The sequence below is a fragment of the Drosophila pseudoobscura genome, chromosome X, assembly GCF_009870125.1.
Source record: "Drosophila pseudoobscura strain MV-25-SWS-2005 chromosome X, UCI_Dpse_MV25, whole genome shotgun sequence".
Taxonomy (NCBI): Eukaryota; Metazoa; Arthropoda; class Insecta; order Diptera; family Drosophilidae; genus Drosophila; species Drosophila pseudoobscura.
Window position 1 is genome coordinate 41,392,088 of NC_046683.1, and position 20,934 is coordinate 41,413,021.

General features: G+C 49.3%; 1 protein-coding gene across 4 annotated transcripts in view; it reads left to right on the top strand.

Annotated features, from left to right (window-relative positions):
* bi (T-box transcription factor bifid) overlaps nt 1-14,061 on the top strand; it is a 64,552-nt gene extending 50,491 nt beyond the window's left edge. For 2 of the 4 annotated variants that reach the window (XM_033382032.1, XM_033382034.1), the window contains exons 4-7: nt 7,304-7,450; nt 7,538-7,614; nt 11,988-12,238; nt 12,358-14,061. In XM_033382032.1, the coding sequence (XP_033237923.1) occupies nt 7,304-7,450; nt 7,538-7,614; nt 11,988-12,238; nt 12,358-13,442 (1,560 nt within the window). In that variant the 3' untranslated portion in view covers nt 13,443-14,061. The remainder of the gene's footprint in view (nt 1-7,303; nt 7,451-7,537; nt 7,615-11,987; nt 12,239-12,357) is intronic. The other 2 variants (XM_033382033.1, XM_033382035.1) reach the window with 1 other exon arrangement.
* Nucleotides 14,062-20,934: the final 6,873 nt, after the last annotated feature.

Consider the following 20,934-nt stretch of genomic DNA (forward strand, 5'->3'; position numbering starts at 1 on the left):
GAACAACTTTGGTGGACAATCGCTTAATGGCTCGCCTGAAAACATGAAAAAATACTCAAGTGTTATCGATTAATGTCCAAGTCTAGCAGCTACCGAACGAGCGGCTGAACCTGAACCCAAACCCAGACTCAGACCCAGACCCAGACCCAGACCCAGACCCAATCCCCGACCCAAACCCAAACCCAAACCCAAACCTGAAGCCCAGGCAGAGAGCCAGGCCCAGTATGAAAACAAGCTTGGAAGAAGCGGCTGCTCAACCAAAACTCAGTGGCTAAATGGACGACAACAACGTCAGCGACACAACGACACAGCGACACAGAGACACAGCGACACCGCGACAGCGACGAAGTTGTTGGTTCTTTATTATGATTATTCGCCTTTTTAATAAAGAAGAACAAAAGGCGCCGACAAATATGGCAAAACGACAAAAGCAACAGCAACAGCAACAGCAACGGCAACGGCAAAAAGTGCGGGCTGTGGCAGGGGCAGTGGCAGGGAGCCACAAACAGAGACAGAAACGGAGGCACAGAGGCAAAGTTGATTGCGGCATTTGGATGGTGCTAATGTCATCGAGCGTTGAACACCTTTATCAGTGTTGCATTGAAATGCACACACGCATGCGCGGCTGCCAACAGGCAACATCCAGCAGGCAGCAGTTGCACGTTGCACGTTTTCTCTGGTGTGGCTGCTTGCATGTTGCATGCAACGCAACAGAACAGAACAGAACAGAACAGAAGAGAAGAGCCCACTGCCACCGCTGCTTATCGCAACAAATAGTCAACGCGAAATTGTTGGCCGAGACTCGATTGAAGCCACTCTTTGGTGGCTGGTGCTGTTGCTGGTGGCTGGTGGCAGGCGGCGGCGGCTCTCAGTGGTGGGTCGCCATTCAATTTATTAGCTGCAATAAAACGCAAATCATCGAGCCAGCCCCAGTCGCAGTTATAGCCGAAGCCGCAGCCACAGCCACAGCCACAACCCCTCCTCTAGCTCGATCGGGCAGTGGCGGCGGCATTGGCAAAGTGTTGAAATCATTTGAAATATTTGTCATTCGTTGATAGACCAAAGACCGAGAGCCGAGTGCCGAGTGCCGTGAGCCGTGAGACAGAGGATATCGGAGACGGCGGAGACGCAGCGGGGACAGCGGTAGCTATCAACCATTAGCCGGCGTGCCCCTGGATCATCCTCGTTTATCGTATCTATGGGGGATGTGGCTGTGGATGTGGCTGTGAGCCATAACCCGGGCTCATTTATAAGCGGCGGCGGCGGACTTCAGATGCTTTTGACCAGCGGCAAATTTATGGCCCTCGTCGACAGCTGCTGGACGGACTCATGGGCGGAGACGGGGGACGGAGGAGGCAGTAGTTGCAGTTTGTGGCTGGCATGTGGGTGGCAAATACAAAACGATTATTAATGACGCCATACGCATCGATTATAAATCGATAAATGTCATTGCATTGGCCCTGGCGCAGCGTCTTTAAGGCAACAAATTTATGGCTGGCCTTACTTGAAGACTGCGGCGTGGGGGGTTTTACAAATCGAATTTGTAATCGATACAATGCGGAATCTGATTTGATCCGATTGTTCTGGTTTATCTAGCGAAATCGCAGAAAAGCCATCAAAGCGGAATGGCAATGGAATCGATAAATGATCGATGACTGATGTGTCGATATGTCTCACAAAAGAATGTTGGAGCTACCTATGACCCCTGGCTATCGATGAATCACACCCATATCGATATCGACGCTGTCTAGGGGCGGTGGGGGCGCGTTTAATCAGTGGGCCGCATCGAAACGCGGCCACAGAGTGCCAGAACTCGTGTTCCCAGCTTGAGCATTCTCCTGCTGGCCAATCGACTGTGACTGCTGCCACTGCCCCATGCCCCATGCCACATGCCCCCTGCCCCCTGCCGCCGAGCGGGGGAGGTGGATGCACGATCAATTTGCATGCAACAAAAAAGCGCACCACACCGGACCTTAAACAGACACAGACAGGCAAAGGCATCATTAGGTTGCATTGAATATCGAATGTTGAATGCCTTTGCCTTTGCCCCCAACCCCACCCGTCGCTGCTTCTGTTTCGGCCCGGTTCTGTTTTGTGGCTCAAACGCCGCCCATTTTGTTTAGCAAATTTGCAATTGGCTGCAGGGGTACACAGAACAGAAACAGAACAGAACAGAGCACAAGATGAAGATGGAGATGGAGTGGGCTGCCCGGCAGGCTGGCAGGCTGCCCGGCTGCCCGGCTGGAATTGGATTGCATTGGATTGGATTCGAGTGGTCTGGCGATCGACAACAACTCTCTTTTTGTCTGTTCGCCTGGCTCTGGGCTCTCGGCTCTTGGTTCTGTATCTCAATCGGCTGGAGCATGGCGTTCGCGGTTCTCTTCGTGTTGTCATTAAAATGTAAATCCATTTAATTAACATTTTCCCCAACAATTCCACTGCCGCTGCCGCTGCTGCCGGAGACGACGACCACCAGGAGACGAGACCCCAAAAAGAATTGTTATAAATTGTAAATAAATTTTGAGTTTATTTACATGCAGCGGCGAATTCGATTCGATTCGACTCGGACTGGGACTGGGACTGAGACTGGGACTCTTGGGATGCAGCTCCATCCAACATGAGAGTTTTGACATGTCCGGAGTAGAGTGTGGCCTGGCCTGTGACTCTTGGGTGGCTGTGGCGACTCTGTGACTCTGATTCTCTTCTCTTTCTCTTTTGGGAAATTAAAATTATGCATAATTTACAGATTAATATGAGGTAGAGGGGCCGCAGCATGGTGGCCCTGTCTGGGACCCGGACTCGGGCTCGGGACTACCTCTCTACCTTCTGCCTTCTACCTGATCCGCTGGCTTAATTAAGACATGTTTCGCCTTAAGACCAGAGCCATACAGATCCGAGAGAGTCTCGTGTTGATATTTATGGTGTATATCGCTCAATATGCATATCGATTGAGTGTATTCGAAAAGCAGCTTAAACAGCTTAATAAAGCAACAGCCCAGACTTAGTCTTAGTCTTAGTCTGAGTCATCTATGGAGGCACGGAGGCATGGAGGTAGTGGCTGTGGCGGCGGCGCTTCAATTATGTCCATAATTGGTCAACAGGTAGCCGAAAATGGCTTAGCCCCGAAACTCTCTCGATGCCTAATTGAGCCGCGTCGAGGCAGAGGCAGAGGCCCGTCCGATCTCAGCTGATCTGATCTGAGATGATCCCAGATGATCCCCATTGATCGGAGCTGAATGCTGAATGCGGAATGCTGAGCGGTGCCTCAGAACTTTAGCACATCCACATCTGGACATAAGCTCAGAATGAGTCTCGAACGAGATCAAGCGATCAGCTCATCCAACAATCAAACGATCAATGTATCCAACAATCTAGCTATCCACTCATCCAAAGATGCGATTCGATTCGACCCAAAGAAATAAAACATTCTGTTGATCACTTTCTGGCAATTTCAATTTGGCATCGATCTTCTTCACACGATCCAGGGATCTCAGTTCTCAAAGAGAGAGAGAGAGAGAGAGAGAAAAACCTACTTTAATGTTAATTAAAAGCCAACTTGTTATGCCATCAACAACAATCGGCAAATCGGTGATCGGGTGATCGGTCCTAGCTCCGACATTCACTCACGATCCGATGCACCTCTCCGCTGAACTTTGGCCGCCCGATCGCCGCATCGGCGAATCAGCGGATCGTCGATCACCGTTAACTCCACTCTGTGGCGGTTGTTACATGCCAAATCGAATCAAAGTGTGGAGTGATCATTCAATTAACCCAGCACGCCAGCAGCATCAGACCCAGTCAGCAAGCAGTCCGGCACTCCAGCAACACTCCAGCAACACCCCGGCAACAACCTGACGACAGCAATCATACATACAAGGCTGTGGCTGTGGCGTGGCTGTGGCGAACAAGGCGAACACGGGACAGGCGGCAGCATCAGCAGCAGCAGTGCCATCATCAGTTAAATTATGTGATAATATGCCAACAATGAGTGTGCAACAACAGTCAGTGGCAGCAGCAGCAACAACGAGACAGCAATCTCAACAGCAGCAGAAGCAGAGGCAATTTTACCTTTTAGCAATCAACACGCAAAAGCCCAAAACAAACGTGTTGCTCCGTGGAGCGGGAGGAGTGCAGCAGCAGCAGGAGCAGAGCGAGAGAGAGAGCCAGCTGAAAGCTCAAGCTGGGTGCAGATGCAACTTTAAGTAGCAACACGTAGCAGCAACAGCAAGAAGCAACAACCGTGCCAGCAGAACGAAGGCTGGCCTGGGGCTGGGCCGGGGGGCAAAAATTGTCGCACCATTTTTGGTATTGACCGCCGGCGGCTCAATCAGTTGTCACCCGGGGCGATATATAGAGTGATTAACTGCTCCACGGATTGGATTGTACTCGTACTTTGTCAATATGCGAGAGAAGAATACGGAAAGAGAGGAGAGCAATCACCAAAGCCAACGCCAAAGCCAAAGATGCAACTCCTTGGATGTTGCTGCACATCGTGACGATGTTTGCTGCACTCCAGATACGTGCCGCAATGTGCCATGTGGCCATCCGGCTATGGCAATCATATGTGCTAAAAATCTAGGCAATATTTGATGCATAATTGCATTTGCTTTGCTGTGCTTTGCTGTGCTTTGGTTTGGTTTTGTTCGCCAATCAATTCAATCAGCCACGTCAATCAGGAGACAGAGCCAGACATCAATCTGATGGATGGCTGTGTGCTGTGTGCTGTGCTGTGCTGCCTGCCGGCTGTGTGTGTAATCGCACTTCACGTCTAATTAGACTTGTTTATTCCCATTTGGACAAACTGAAATGAAAAAAAAAAGTAGCAGCAGCAGCACAGCAGCCACATTGCATTGCATGGCATGCTTATATTTTTATGGCTATCTTCACGGTTATTTTCATTTAAATCGCAATTCAAACTCGGCACAAACTCAACTCAATTCAACTCGACTCGACTCGACAGCAAAATGACATTTTAAATGACAATTTTGCGCCTTAGGCTATGCCAGAGCACAGGAGGAGGAGAAGGGGGATTTGGTGGTTTGGGGCGAATGAAAAATTAACGTAATAATGCAAATTGTTTTATCAATAAATTCTAGACACACACATGCACCACAGACAGGCGTAATTATGATTGTTGCTGTTGAGCAAAATGAATTTATGTGTCAATAAATTTCAAGCAAATTAGCAAATGACGTTTTAAGTAGAGGACGCGTTTGCGACGCGTTTTGCCAGCGATTTATGGACTGCGGCGCAGCGACGGCGACGGCGGTGGCGTCGGCGCTTCGACTCGCTGGAGCTCGAAAGCTCGGGTTCGATTTGGTTCGCTGCGACTGACTGCGACTGCGAGTGCGAGTGTGTTCGGCTCGGTTCGATTTGGTTCGTTTCGGCTCACAGTGGGCGATCGGACTAATCGAACACGGAAAAAGGAACGGATTAAAAGATAAGAATGCGCATTATGAATGTATTTTCAATATTGAAGGAAATGAAGGAAATGTTTGAAGTAAAAACTAAACTAAATGTTCGTTTACTCTACCGATTCAAAATTTGACGGGAATTGAAATTGGACTTTTTCCGAGCTAGATTGCTAAAATCACCCACTGTTCGGCTGTGTGTTTGATTGATGAGCGCCGCGCGGATCAGCCGGCCATAAAGTGTTTGCCTTTAAAAGGCAATCCTCGGAGTGAAGGAGTGGGAGGAGGGAGCCAAGAAGGCGGTGGCGGAGCTTTTCGGGAAGGTTGGAGAAAAAAGCGTTTAGTTCAAAATGGCGGGCAATTAATCAGTTTTTTTTTGCTCCTTTTTGGACTTGGTTTCGGACACGTGAAGTGTTCGACCGAGTGCGCTGTATTCATACTAATGAGTGCGGTGAATGTGAATGGGTGGAGTGAATGAGTGCGTTGAATGAGGGGCTAGGAGTGGAGCGCTGATGGGACCCCGACACCCCTCCACTGATTGGATAAATTCCAACAAAGGCAATGAGAGCGTTATTGCCAGATTCCACGTTGATTCACAGTTCAAATTTCCCATAAAGGAATGACATCATGCGCCGAATTGGTTTCACATGATCATCTGGCACTTCGAGCATCTCTTGGCCAACACACACTCAACTCGATGGACCCATTCGGCTGGCCGTTAATCCATCCCCAAATGAATGCTATTCACAGCACACACATTAGTCACACCTTGCGCTGGCCCTCGCCATTGGTGGTCGCTGCAGCACTGCCTCTGCCTGCCCGCAAGAGGCGTGCGAATCGGGCTCGGATTCCAGATACTCGTACCAGATACCCGCCAGAGGCCGCACAAGACACACGTTTGTTCTATGAGATACACATTGTGGGTTGGTTGCTGGTTGCTGCTGGCTGGCTGGTTGTTGTTGTTGTTGTTGTTGCCTCATTCCGTTTCATTCGCTCGCTCGTTGTTTCGTTTTGTTGTTCTCTTGTCGAAACAACGAAAGTCTGCAAGTTGTTGTTGTTGTTTGTAGTTTTTTTCTCTCTCTTTTCTGAAATTACACGAACAAAATGGCGTCTGGGGGCTGCTTGTGGGGTCCACACGCAGCGGCAACAAACTGGCTGTCGAGACTCTGTCCGGGTCTAGGCCTGTTTGTCGCTTAATCGAAGTCGAGCCGCGACGAGTTATGGTAATTAAAAAGGTGTTCCTTTTGCAACAGTCGCCCCCCCGCCCCGAGCCGAGCCGAACCGAACCGTGCCGAAGCGGATCGAAATGCCTTGGATTCAGAGGGGGGCTTGGGGCTGCTGTTTTCGAACGAAGGTTGCAGGAAGGCTTGGGATTGCTTGGGATTGCTTGGGGGGTCTGGGTCTCTGCGACTGACTAAGGCAGACAAATTCATATTTTATGACACAACTTTGTATTGGTAACAGCACCACAGCTCCACAGCACCACAATCGCAGTGGCAGTCCCAGTCCCAGTCGCAGTCCCTTCTGGCTCTCTCTTCTCTGTCAAGTCTCCTTTGTCCCCAGCTGGAGCTCTCCTCCGCGTCCTCCCAGCGCTCTCCTCGTGCTCTCTGGTGGGTGGTCGCTGCTGATGTTGCAACCGTCAGCTATGTCGCTGCATTTTCGGCCTAAGCCGTTGCCAATCCACGGCGTCTCTGGATTCCGCTGTGTGTGAGTTTTGTCAAGTTAGGGCCGCCGCGTCAGAGTCAGGGTTTGTCATGGCTTCGTCGGTCGTTTTGGGTTCGTCGTTGGTTTTTTTGGTATTCTTTGGTTGGTTGCACTGGCCACAGTTGCAGGACAAGCTCACTAATCCGCCCTTCCGTTCTCCATCCGTTGTATCTCCCGCTCTCCAACAGACCATACTGAACTCGATGCACAAGTATCAGCCGCGTTTCCACCTGGTGCGCGCCAACGACATCCTGAAGCTGCCGTACTCCACATTTCGCACGTACGTGTTCAAGGAGACCGAGTTCATAGCCGTAACTGCATATCAAAACGAGAAGGTAAGTGTCCCATAGTCCCATGGTCCCTTGGTCCATCCCGTTTCATCCGATCCGATCTGTACTAATCTCTTGTTTCTCCTTTGGCAGATAACTCAACTGAAAATCGACAACAATCCCTTTGCGAAGGGCTTTCGTGATACTGGTGCTGGCAAAAGGGAAAAGAAGTAAGTATCACTGGAGTACGAAGAGGGTTTAAAGTGCGATAGAACTATCTATAGATCTATTCTATTAGAACAAGCAAAGAAACCTGATAGCGAAGGATGTCGTTCCTTTTGAAAAGGGGATACTTTCAACAGTCTAAATACATGTCCTGTGTACCTACAGAAAGCAGCTCCCTCTTCCTAAAATGCACTCCATTCCAGGCCGAATGTTTCCCCTCTCTGTGTCCATTTTTCCATTATCAAAAGGCAGACTAATCAGGACTCGCAAAGGATGTGCTAAAGGGCTGGTGGCGGAAGAGGAGAGCAGGAGAAGATAATGCTTTGGGCAAATCGTTTGCCCTTTTGTGGCTGTCGGACAATCGGCAACTTTGCTGCAGGACTCTGGGACTCAACTAATTTGTCGCTGGACAGAGTTTTCGGGGAGGGGGGATATCTGGTCATCTCTATTTCTGTTCTGTTCTATTTGTATCTCTTTCTGCTTTCCATCTCTATCTGTATCTGTATCTGTATCCCTATTACAGCTCTATTTCTGTTTGGGGCTTGATTAAAACAAAAACAGAACTGAACCGAACCGAACTGAACGGAACGGAACGGAGAGACGACATTAATGTTTGTCAAATCTATGCGGAACTAATTAGCCTGCAGATTGTCAAATTGCAAGTCATACAAAAGCTGCCACTCCAGGGATGCGGTGGCGAGGACGAGGTGGTGTGGCCGGAATGATGTTGTTCCTGTTTAATGATGCCCCTGGCTTTTGGTAGCCGTCCTCCATCCTCCTCCATCCGATAATGTCGATGACTGGCACCTCACAGCAGCAGAAGCAGCAGCAGCATCAGCAGCTCGAACATGTAATCCATATTGATGGATTGATTTCAATTTCCTGTTAGCTGCTGACTGCTGGCTTCTGGCATCCACCCCACCCCACGCCGTCCCGTCCCACTGCTGCACTGTTCCAGCGACCCGTCGACCCCCTGAGGGGCAATGATGTTGGTCAAAATGCTTTGACTTTTCACCAACAGAGATTTTCCAATATCTATCTCTCTTTCTGTCGCTCTCCATGGAAGAGCGCAGGAGGAAAGTGATTCCAAGGCTCCCCACTTGGAGTGGTTCCGGTTTCCGGCCACACACCCACATCTCTCCGCCCACAAGGCCACAGTGGGTGCCTGTAGATGGGTGCTAGGTGGCTCCTGTGATTCTCTGACTTAGAATAATGATGAATGACATTTAATGGAGGAATGGCCTTGCCCCCGCCTGTCCATGTCCATTTCCATGTCCGCGTCAGTGTCCCTGTCCCTGTCCATCCCCATGTCTAGGTCTATGTCTATGTCCATGCTAAACGTTACAAATCAATTTTCAGTCTGTATGCCAACGATGACAAGGCGGCTCCCATATCATCGTGCATTCCGGCTCTCTCCCATTGACACAAACAATTTACTCAAATCGGGTTCTGGGTTCTGGGTTCTGGGCTCTGGGTTCTCGGTTTTTTGGTTGCCCTTTTTCCACTGATTACTTCAGCCTTGATTGGCATTAGCGTGTCTGTTGTCTAAGCCAGAGCTTTTCCACTTTTCCACCCACCCACCATCAGCGCCCCTGTGTCTTGTGGCCACAAAATTGTTTTCCACTTTGTGCCAAAAAAAAAGAAACCAACAACAACAACAAGATAGAAAAGTAAAAATCACAGAATTTTCCGGGTCATTGATGTGACAGCAAGTTGGCAGTTCAGTCATTCAGTCAGTCAAAGACTGTCATTCCGTTTCTGGAGGGGGGTGGCAGGGAGGCAGGGCGCAAAAAACTTGCGTCAATTGTTAATTAAATGCCGGCAGGGTCTGTGGCAGGGGCAAGGGCTGGCGCAGGGGCTGGTGCAGGGGCTGGGGAGCCAGAAAAAACCGCTAAACCGCTTACAATTCCAGCGAGCAAGAGTGAGGAGGGCGGGCAGAACTTTGAGCTGTAGTCCTGCCGAAAATCCCTGGCAATTAGTGACGACTTAGTCAACTCTTTTTTGCCCCTGTCTGTGGTCCAGGTCTCCAGGTCGGCTCTCTTCTCTCTCTGTTGGTGTCTCTGTCTGCTTCTGTAACCTTTCAACCCTTCCGGACCCCCCACCCTCGGCCGTGAGCAGCCCAGCCCCTTCATTAGCGGCAAGAACAACAAAGCCATGACGACAAAGAGTCAACGATGGGTGTTGTGGCTCCTGATGCCAATGCTAATGCCGATGCCAATGAGGGCCCTTCACAGCGAGAGACAGCGAGAGATGCTAATTGGTGGCAAGCACCTCTCCCCCCTTGGTCGGCCTCCCCGCCTGCCGCTTAACCGCTTCGCAGTGCGCAACTTCCGCCGGAATCGCATATTCCATCCCATCGCGAGATGGCCTTTAGGCGAAATGGGAACCGGAAATCTAAAGTGAAAACGTTTTAACAGCCAGCAGCGGCCGTCGAAGCAATTGAAAACTTCTTTTCTCTCAGTAGAAAAAATAGGTCTCACACCCCAGACGCAGCAGCAGCAGCAGCACTTATTCAAGCCCCCAACCCCCGGGCGCCCTGCGCCCTGCACCCTGCGTCCTTCACACTGCATCACTCTCCTTTTCTTATTTTTTTTTGTATTTCCATCGAGAGGCTAGGAAGCCCGAGGCGTTAGTTGACAATAGGCAGTCTCTCGAGCGGATATGAACTCTTGGCAGTAGAGCGAGATATAGATATACGAGATATAGATGGGGAAAGAGCACGGGAAAGATCTGGAGAGGGAGCGCCTGAGAGAACGATGGAACGAGAGGTGGGAAAAGGTGAGGGGTCGGTGGGCGAGCTTTTGTGGGCGTTGTTGGGCTGTTTAAGCCGCAAATTTAGACGTAATTCAAAAATTACAGAGCACACAAAACGGCGCAATTTCTTCCTCCATCCAGCCAGAGGGGGCCCCTTTTGCAGGGCGTTCACTTCGGCACACAACAACAATGCTAGAGAAAAGGGCAAAGATAAACGTCTTCTTCAGGGCTGGGTCTGGGGCTGGGTCTGGGGCTGGGTCTGGGGCACCCGAATTTTATGGGCGAGCTGCATGTGAGACGAGACCCAGGAGCGGATCTGGCCACCAACAGGGAAACGCCTTGCAGATGGAAGTCTCTTTTTCCCCAGTATTCGGACATGCTTTCAGAAGAGTCTTATCCAAATATAAAACCTCTGGATACATACATGCCATTACTCAATGCTGGGACAATACCAATAACAGGTCCAAATACCCGCTTATTAGGGTTATTAGTCACCCTAATCCCTCCTTTCCACCCCTTCTTTCCCATCGACATTCGATGTAATCTTTCGCCCTAAGCTGGGCGCTGCTGCCTCCGCCTTCTCCGCCTCATCCGCCACCGGGAACCGCAATTGTTTTTCGTTCCGTCTTCGACTCCGTGCCGACTTCGGAGTTGGCTTTCTTGGCCTTTGTAGTTAAGTGGGTGGGTCAGATACGTTGCCTGGATTAACACAAATTGATTTGCTATTAAATTAGGCTCACACACCCATACACCCATACACCCATACACCCATACGTACTCGTACACCTATGCATGAGCCAGGTGCCGAAATGGTCGAATGTGGAAAAACAGTTAAGTGTAAAAGAAGACGCCTCTGGCGCAATGCCAGAAATGCAGCCAGCAAATGGGTGGTTCGCATGGGTGGTTTTGGGTGTGGTTTCTCTGATAATGATACACACACGCACACACCACACCACACCACACACACATGCCAGAGTGTGTGTGTGTGTGTGTGGCTAAAATTGCCCAATTTGTGAGCCCAGCCACGGCTTTGATGTGTGAACAGCAACAGTGCGCGGAAAAAGAATGAAAATGAAAATTGAAAGGCCAGGATAAGGACCTGGACAGGGCCAAAACAGGCCCAGTGCAGACACTAAATTACACTAACGTGTTTTGAATTATTTTTCAATTTCATTGTCAGCCCCAGACATAGCTATAGAGACACGGCCGTAGACTGCCTGTGTGGGGCCCGTTTCCGCCTCGCATTGTTACAATTCAATTAAGGTTACGGTCCTGACGGTCCTGACAGCCCTCCAGACCAGCAGCGGGAACTGGGGCAGGGACAGGGACAGGGGCAGGGCCCACAGAATGGGGCGGATGGCTGGCTGCCGGCAGCGTTGGTTTATCATTTAGCAGATATTTCAGTTAGCAACAATATTATCAAAGCTTGGGCCTCTGATCCCCGGAAAATTCCGCTGGAAAATAAACCAGAAAATCCAGAGGATTCGGTCGGTAGGCTGTCCTTTATGGAGGGATGGGGGAAGGAGTAATAGTTCCTTGAAAAGGGGATTCTCGAAGGGATATCTCTAAATCAAAAACATGCACAGGGATGTTCTAATTTGTGTCCTTGTCCTTCGTACAACTGTTGTTACAGGCAGGCGCTGATGTCCAATCGAGGGTCCGACTCGGACAAGCTCAATCCGACCCACGTGAGCAGCTCCCGGGCGCCGCTACATCTGGGGCATGCCGGCCGGCCGCCACACATGCATCCGCACGCGGCGCTCCTGGACCAGCAGGACGATGACGACAAGCTGCTGGACGTGGTGGGGCCGCCGCAGAGTCCGCTGTTGCCTTTGAGCCATTCGCTGCAGCAGATGCACGCGCACCAGCACTCGGGTGAGTACTTCAGAAGGGAGATTTAGGATCCACCTCCATCCAGGATCCATCCACTTGCGGACTAATTCTGACTGACTTCTTCACTCTTCTATCTTCCTCCTTCTGTTTCCATCCATCAGCCCTGGCCGCTTGGTTCAATCACCTGGCGGGCGCCGGAGCCGGGGAGCATGCGGCGGCGGCTGCGGCCAATGCCAACGCAGAGGACGCCCTCCGGCGACGCCTGCAGGCGGACGCAGACGTAGAGCGCGACGGCAGCGACTCGAGCTGCTCGGAGAGCGTCGGCGGCAGCACCGGCGGTGCCTTTCGACCCACCTCCACGGGCAGCCCCAAGGAGGGGATGGGTGCCACGGCGGCGGCGGCGGCCGCTGCAGCGGCTGGCCTCAATCCCGGAGGCAGCTACCCCTCGCCGAACATCTCGGTGGGCCCACCGATCCACCCGTCGCCGCATCTGTTGCCTTACCTCTATCCGCACGGCCTCTATCCGCCGCATCACCTGGGTCTGCTGCACAACCCGGCAGCGGCCGCCGCCATGAGCCCCGCCGGCCTCAATCCCGGCCTGCTCTTCAACGCGCAGCTGGCGCTGGCCGCCCAGCACCCGGCGCTCTTCGGCCACGCCTACGCGGCGGCCGGGCACACGCCGGTCTCTCCGCTGCAGGGCCTCAAGAGCCACCGCTTCTCGCCGTACAGTCTGCCGGGCAGCCTGGGCTCCGCCTTCGACGCCGTAACCCCGGGCTCCAATGCGAACCGCAGTGGTGGCGGGGGCGCTGACGGACCCCCACCCGGAGTGCTGGGCGCCGGCGGGTCCGGCGGGTCCGGCGGAGGAGTAGAGAACGGACCCCGCAGCCTCAGCTCCAGCCCCAGGCCGCGGGCCTCCTCCCACTCGCCGCCCACGCGCCCCATATCAATGTCGCCCACCACGCCGCCCTCGCTGCTGAAGCGCCAGGCCCAGCAACAGCCCCAGCACTCCCCCTCGGAGCTGAAGAGCATGGAGAAGATGGTCAACGGGCTGGAGGTGCAGCACAATGGCAGTGCCGCTGCTGCGGCGGCTGCTGCGGCCGCGGCCTTGCAACTGGCCGAGGAGACGGCCCAGCTGCACCACCACACGCAGGCCCACCACCAGCATCCGCACTCGCATTCGCATCCGCACTCGCATCCGCACCAGCAGCCGCACCATGGGGCAGTGGCGGCCGCCACGGATCAGTGACAATTACTGGACGGCCGCTCCGATTGCGAGGAGGACGGCCTGGAGCTGGAGCTCGAGATGGAGGACGATGTGGACGATGATGAGGACGAGCACGACCGCAGCTCGGTGATCGACCTCGATGTCGATGTCTGACCGCAGACGGGTCTGTTGCAACGCCTTTAGCCTGCGCCCCAACTCAGCTGGGTCCGTGCCCCCAGTCCGCTCTCGTTCCCGGCACCGTTCCCGCTGCCGGCCTTGTCCTGGTCCTCGCCCGTGGCGGTCGTCTAGCGACCCTCCTGCTGCTCCTGCACCTGCACGCCCCACTGTTGTATATAGTATCGGCGCGACCTTCCCCCGAGCAGAATTTTAGCATGTAGGCATTTGTAGTATATAGTGGAAAACGCAATCCCAATCTCCTACCCCCCTCCAAGGGTGTAGCCCTCTTTCACTTCTGCCCTCTAATCCGCTCCTGGATGTGGATGGATTCGCTCTGTGGCTTCGCTCTGGATTTGACCGCACAGAGACAGTACTTTTTTTGTCCCGTTTCTAAGCAACGTGTAGCCCGCAGAACCTCTGGTGGGGCCCGATGCAGAGCGAAGAAGAAGCGGAGGTATATGCAGAGAGAGAGAGAGAGAGAGAGAGAGATAAGAGCGAGGGGGGAGGAGGGCCGATCTTGGTTCAGTGGGGACTTAGCATGGAACCCCGAGACACCTTTGTAAACAGAACATAAATGGATAGGAAATGCAAGCAGAAGAAAAGCTCCATATCCGAGTGGACAAATTTATAAATGGTATATATATCAGACATATATATACCTACAGATACACATCCCCCACACCCACACACACACTCACAGACACCCATACACATATATGTATATTGATATTGTACGATTGGAAATAGCAACATCAAAGATGGCGCCTCTATATATATATATATATATATATATACACATACATATAGTACACATAAAGTATATATATATATATATACACACATTGTACGATTGTAATCTTAGTAAAAAGCAGCAAAAATTAAGAAAAAACATAAAAAAGATACAAAAAAAATAAATGCAATTTTTTTCTTAGCTCTAGGATGAACAATTTTTTTTTAGTAAACTTAAATGAAAATTAATGATAAAACCTATACAGATATAGTATATATATACACATGGATATATATAAATATATATATATATATGTTTAAAAATAATTTATGTAGCTGCTAAGTACCAAGATACCGTAAACACACGAGCACACACAACACACCACACCACTCACACATACAGCCCCACTGATACCCACAGCCCCCGAATTAATGTTTATTTTTGGGGCCACCGTGGCCCGGGGCCCGGGGCCGGGGCGATTCGCTCCTGTATGTCCCGTGCAGAAACACGCACCTAGCCGAGACACGAACCCAGTTGCAGGCCCTTGGGGAAATGCTTAAAACTAAACAAAAAAAAATAAAAGACCCCCCAACAAAACTATGAGAACTTTTCCTAATTTAATCATACGTATATATGTAATGTTTTTTTTTGGCAATTTTTTTTTTCCTACATTTAAGTTCTAAAACCAAAGAACAAGATAATATTTTTTTGTATTTTTATTTAAGGTTTTTTTTTGTTTGTCTATTTAGAAAAGACTCGCTTTGGGCCCCATTCTGAGATGCTAATTTTGGGGCGCGGATGCGAGTCTGATGTGTGTGTTTATATCATATATGCATATGTAGTACAGGTATACAATAAAAAAATATAATTTTTTTTAAATTAGTAGTAAATGAGAAAGGGAAATGAAGTGAAGTAGAAACTGAAGGAAATTCCTCTTTTGTTTTGCGTAAGTGAAAGAGCAAGAGACAGAGAAAGGGAAGAGAAGAGAAGACGATAAGAGTTGAATTCAACGCATGTTCCTCGCATAATTTAAGAGAGAGCGACAAAGACGCAAAGCTGACAGACAGGCCACGCCCCCTATACCCCCATACTCCCCCTTCCCATCTCACAAACACATACACACACGCAACACACACACACACACACAAAAAGATAAGAAAAAGAATAAAAAAAATACAATTTCTGTAGCAATTTGTTTTCCTTATAATCCCGATAATGCGAAACATCATCCCTAGCACCACCACCACCAAAACACCACTATCATCTTTATCATCTTTATCACCTGCATTATGATATTAACAGACAAACAAAAAAAATCAAATGGATACTTTTTTTTCTGTTGGTTTAGCTGTTTTTTGAATGAATTATACGCAAAAGCAATATTAATTATAGTTAATTAAATTTAAACAAATGCAAACAGCCCGAAAAGAACAACAACAACAACAACAAAAGCAACAGCAACAACAAGAACAAATTCAATATATACAACAAATGTATATGTATATGTATTTGTATAAAAGAATATATATGATATATATTTAAATATATATGTATGTATATGGATAAAATTAAATGAAGAAGCAACAACACCTCATGTCACTGCAATTATATATAAAAATTAATTAAACAACAACAAAACAAAGGAAATTAAATAAAAATTATTACTAAAAAAAAAGAATCCCGTCGATATTTATTGTACAACAAGAAACATGAAACCGAAACCGAAATCAGTTTGTTTCGTGTTTTATTAGTTTTCCTGTTTATTATTTGCCTGGTTTCGACGGCTTTTGGCTTTTGGCTCTTTGTTCTGGTGGTTTTCCCCCTTCCCCACCCCACCCCTTCTGCCGCTTACGTTCATTGTTCATTAGGCTGTCGTTTGTCGCGTGTCGTTTGTCGGGATTTCCTCTGCCCCTTCAAAGGGAGCCAAAAGAGCAGTGCGTCAATAAATAAATAAATAAATACTGAAATGGAAATGGCGGACAAACAGTGCGTGGCATAATTAGCTCATCATCCTCCGGCTCACACGGCTCCCCCATCGAACATCCTCTGTCATGAGCCATGAGGAGCACACATCCTGGCACACAGCACAGGACAGACAGGGTTGGATTTACAACAGCGCTTCGCTTTTATTGCTCCCTAATGAGGATCCAAATCGCGGCCAAAGATAAGTACGTGAGAGATCAGCTAGGACACGAAATGTTTGCAGCCAAACAAAAAGAGAGTCAGTCAGAGGATGCTAGAACTAAGCCAAACAGATTATTTACAAGTTCCCTCAAACGTTTCGAGAATGTCGCAATGACTCCTAAGATGTTGCATGCCCGCAATCTGTGCTACGTTAGTAACTCGATTAAATGGGTATCCTTCTGCTTACCCACTCAGCCTAATAGATTGGACCATGATGATTTAAGCACTTTGCCAACTTTTGCGATCCAAACCCAACCCCAACCCCAACACTTAAACCTTCTCCGGATATCGAAGGTGTAACATTTAATTCAATAAAAACTTTGCCTGCAAATTGTGAACCAAGTGGAAAGAGGGGTAACCGAGGCTTTGGATTAGGCGAGCGACGATTATCGCCCGGCTCGAGTCGGCTAACCCTCGCTGGAGGCGACGTCGAGTCGACTAAGCCAAGCGTTAAGCACTCTATGCCGAGCTAATAGAATTCGACACGAATGCTGAATCCTGCACTTGTCGCGGGCGGCAGATAGTGGATTAGCCGGGGATAAGGATCCAGCTCCTCCAGGGGAGATGGGCATCATCCATGTCCGGAGCACGTCCCCGTCCCCGTCTCCGCAACCCGCAATCCGCAATCGAATGCGCCGCTAGCCCGCATCGGACGAGAGCTGCTCGAATGGTTGGTTGGTTACGCCCGACTGCCGTCGTCGCCGGTTGTAAATTGTAACGCTTCACTAGCAAAGGCGCAAAGAGAGCTTAAGTGCGGCAGTAAAACCCTTTGGTTAACGTAACCCTTTCGGCGGCCCACGCATAGCCATAACCCCCCGACTCCAACTACGACCCCGACCCCGACCCTGTCAATAAGTTTGAGTGTTTTGGGCCGAAAGTCAAATAGAATTGAATGCGGAACATAAATTACGTATTATTAATTGCCGCCGACGCTGCCGTCACCAATGTCGCCAGTGTCGCCAATGTCACCACCACCATCGCCAACTGCTCGACAAAAGGGTTACGTCGATGTTGACAACAATAACTCCTCTGGCTACGATCCCTCTCCTACTCCACCAGGCACAGTCATTGGCTTCATTCCACAAGCTTTCAGGGAGACCATTCAACTATGATTAGTAACGAGAGAGATTCACGAAGAAAGCATCTAAATAACGAGTGTGGAGAGTAGGATTTGAGGGAGCACAGGGGGATACAAACAAGTAAATAATTTTTGTTATGTAACGAGTAAAGTGATAGAGAGCAGATCTCATCAGCGAGACGGACTACGCATCTACAAGATACGAGCTCTCAGAGTACCTTGTAATGAGTGAAATTATATTACTTTGAATGTGTGATAAGGTGTGCAAAGTCGCAGAACACACTGAGTAACGGTGGCCATAGTCCAGCGAGTGTAAAGTGGCTAAAAAAAAAGCTACCATCAATTAGCGACGAGTGCCAGCACAGAGATGTGTATACTCAATCTTTGGGCTCGTTGTGAGATCAACGAGCATCTAACCATCGGAGGAGCCAGCAATCAAAAGAGCTTCCAGCATATCATTTGGGCCAAACGACTAGAGCAGAACATGTAAACACTCGCTGATATAAATATTTAGATATCTCCGCCACTAACCATGAATTGGCATTATCATAACTTGCGTTTTATTGCCAAAACATTTATGAGACAGACAACCCCTGAGGGGCGGAATGAAATGGAGGGAGAGTGTGCGTCAAAGTGCGTGTTGAAAGTTCTTGCGGGTTCTAGCATACCCATGCTCCATACCATGAGGGCGGTGCCAGTGACAGAGTCGCAGCCATAATGATCATAATAATAGTTTTACGGGTTAGAGAAGTCACAGTCACAGCGACAGCCACAACGAGCAGCAATAATTTAGCAGCAACTCGACTCAATGGCCAACACGGATACAGACACGGACAGGGCCACGGACACGGCCAGGGACAGGAACAGGGACACGGCTGGGGACATTGGGTTAAATCGACGAAATGCTTGTCATACTTTCGATTCCGAACCCTTTTGCGGTGCGTAGACATTGCGTGAGTTGGCCCAAAGGGTGGTGGCATGGCTCGGACCGGCCCGGCCCAGCCCGGCCCGGTCTTGCCTGGTTTCGGATTTTCCTGAGGTTGGTTCAAGTTTGTTATGCATATTTGATTAGTTAGCGCATTTTGTGGATACGCACAGGAAGTTGACTCTTTGCGTGCAGCACCGCGAAAGGGTTGCACACCCCACACTCCATAAATGTCATCCCCATCCCCATCCCCACTCCCATTTCCATCCCATACGATCCGATCCTATGGGCGGAGTTGTTGTTGTACGTAAGCGGCCGCACGGCAGCAATTAAAATGCTCAACTTGTCAACAACGCATTCGCCGTACCCCGCACCCCGTACCCTGTAACCCCATCGCCCACCCCGTTGTCATTCCTGCTGTCATTCCCTTTTGCCAGGCTTTGATTTGTGAACAACAAAAGCCCAAAACTGTTGACAACCCGACAATGCTGATGATGATGATGAGGATTTCGATGGCGATTCATGCGATGATTCTGATTCTGATGATTCAGTTGGCGACTCTCTCGTGATGATTCGCGTGAATGATGAGTGCTTGAATGGAATGTTCTCATTATCAAAGCTCCCATCCCAGAGTCCATTCAAAGACTAAGCCCTTTTTTCGATTCTGAAAATGCCATCTTTGATGCTTCAAAGCGTGATACGTGCGATATATAATTATTTAAATACTAGAGTGCACACAAATTAGTTTCAATAGATGTATATGTATATGAAATAGATCAATGCAGTTTATACAGGAAATGTGATAGTGTTTTGCGCATTTTCTATAAGATATTTAAGTACCGAATAATATCTGTCTGTATTTTTAACCAAGTGATAGAGCAATCTGTAATCTTTCTAAGAACATTTTCTAGTAAAGTATGATCCACTGATATTAGGACTTTCTTCACGTACACAATTAGTTGTTGCACATCCAACATATGAAATGCAGTTTTTAGCGTATTTAAGAATACATTTTAAAGATGAGAACGATACTATACTTAAGTATCTATTCTATGCACTGGCTTTAGTTTTCCAGTTATTTCGGTAAAGAATCATTTTCGAAGGTGTTTATCTCCAATCCACATCATTTACTATCATTCCTTTATATTCTCAATCATTCAAATTGAACGATTTCATATTTGTTCCAATTCTAAATCGCTCACAAAACGCAAACGGATGCTGTATCTCCTCGGCGCAAATTAACTAAGTTCGGGAGGATATGTAGAGCTTAAGCCGGACCCGGACCCCACCCCAGCTGACTAAAAATAAAGCTGACGCAGTCAGCACCTCGGTCACCGGCAACAGCCAGGGTAGGGGCAATGGAAAGGGCAAGGGCACGGCCTAATCAAGCCGAACACGGCAATGGGGAGGAACATCAGGCAAACATTGCCGTACCATTGCCATTGCCGTATCCTGGCTGTGATCATTTTATAAGCGCAATTTCCCCTTTTTACGATTATCCTCTCAAGCGCAACCGAGCCGCGGCCTGGGCTGGGGCTGGGACTGTGACTGGAACTGGGGCTATCGCTGCGGATGGGGGGAATGCGAATGGGAATGGATAGCTGCTATCAATACGTGGAAATTTGTTTTCAATTTTTCGGTTGCAGCGGTCATAAAAAGAGCTCACGCACACACACCTGTGCACTATGTACTGTGTACTGTGTTCTGTGTTCTGTGCTGCTTGCCTCAAAGGGTTGACAGTCAGGCAGCCAACGAAGGAGTTAAGGGGGGATCTGTGTGTGTGTTTCTGTGTGTGCAACCATCAAAATGCAAATACGCGACCATAAATAATGTGCCCAGACACTGAAAGAGAGCGGGCAAGCCGGGAGACAAGCGGCCTAATAAAAACCACCCAAACGATTTAAAAAAAATGTACAATGAGCACTCTATAGTACGCATTCGGACTATGGGATACCCGTTATTCAGATCTTAGATTAGATATTAACGATCTTAGCGTTTGCGTAAATCTGATCTTTATATATCTTTTGTCTGTATTACCCGCAAATACCCGTTTAATGTTGTTGAACTACCATTGCCCCCTCTGTAAGTGGCTTTCCTTCCACAGACTCTCGGGTATCTGCTCTTATGGACGGGGGGATGTCGATCCAGATGCTTCTACAGTGCGTGTATACCCTGTCTTCTGTTCTCTACGGTGACTGGGTATCACAAAAAGCGACAAAAACCAAGTGCTGCCAAAAACCCAACGACCGGCAGCAGTAGGCGTGGCACGCGGGGGATGTTGGCGGGGTAGAACGAGCAGCAACATAGTGGGAGGGGGATAGGGATGGGGATGGGGATGGGGATGAGGCAACGCTTCAATGGCCGCGATGACGTTCGACGTTCGATGACGGCGTTAAAGGGTTGCCAACGATATTTCAGTGGTCGCGTTTAAACGACGCGA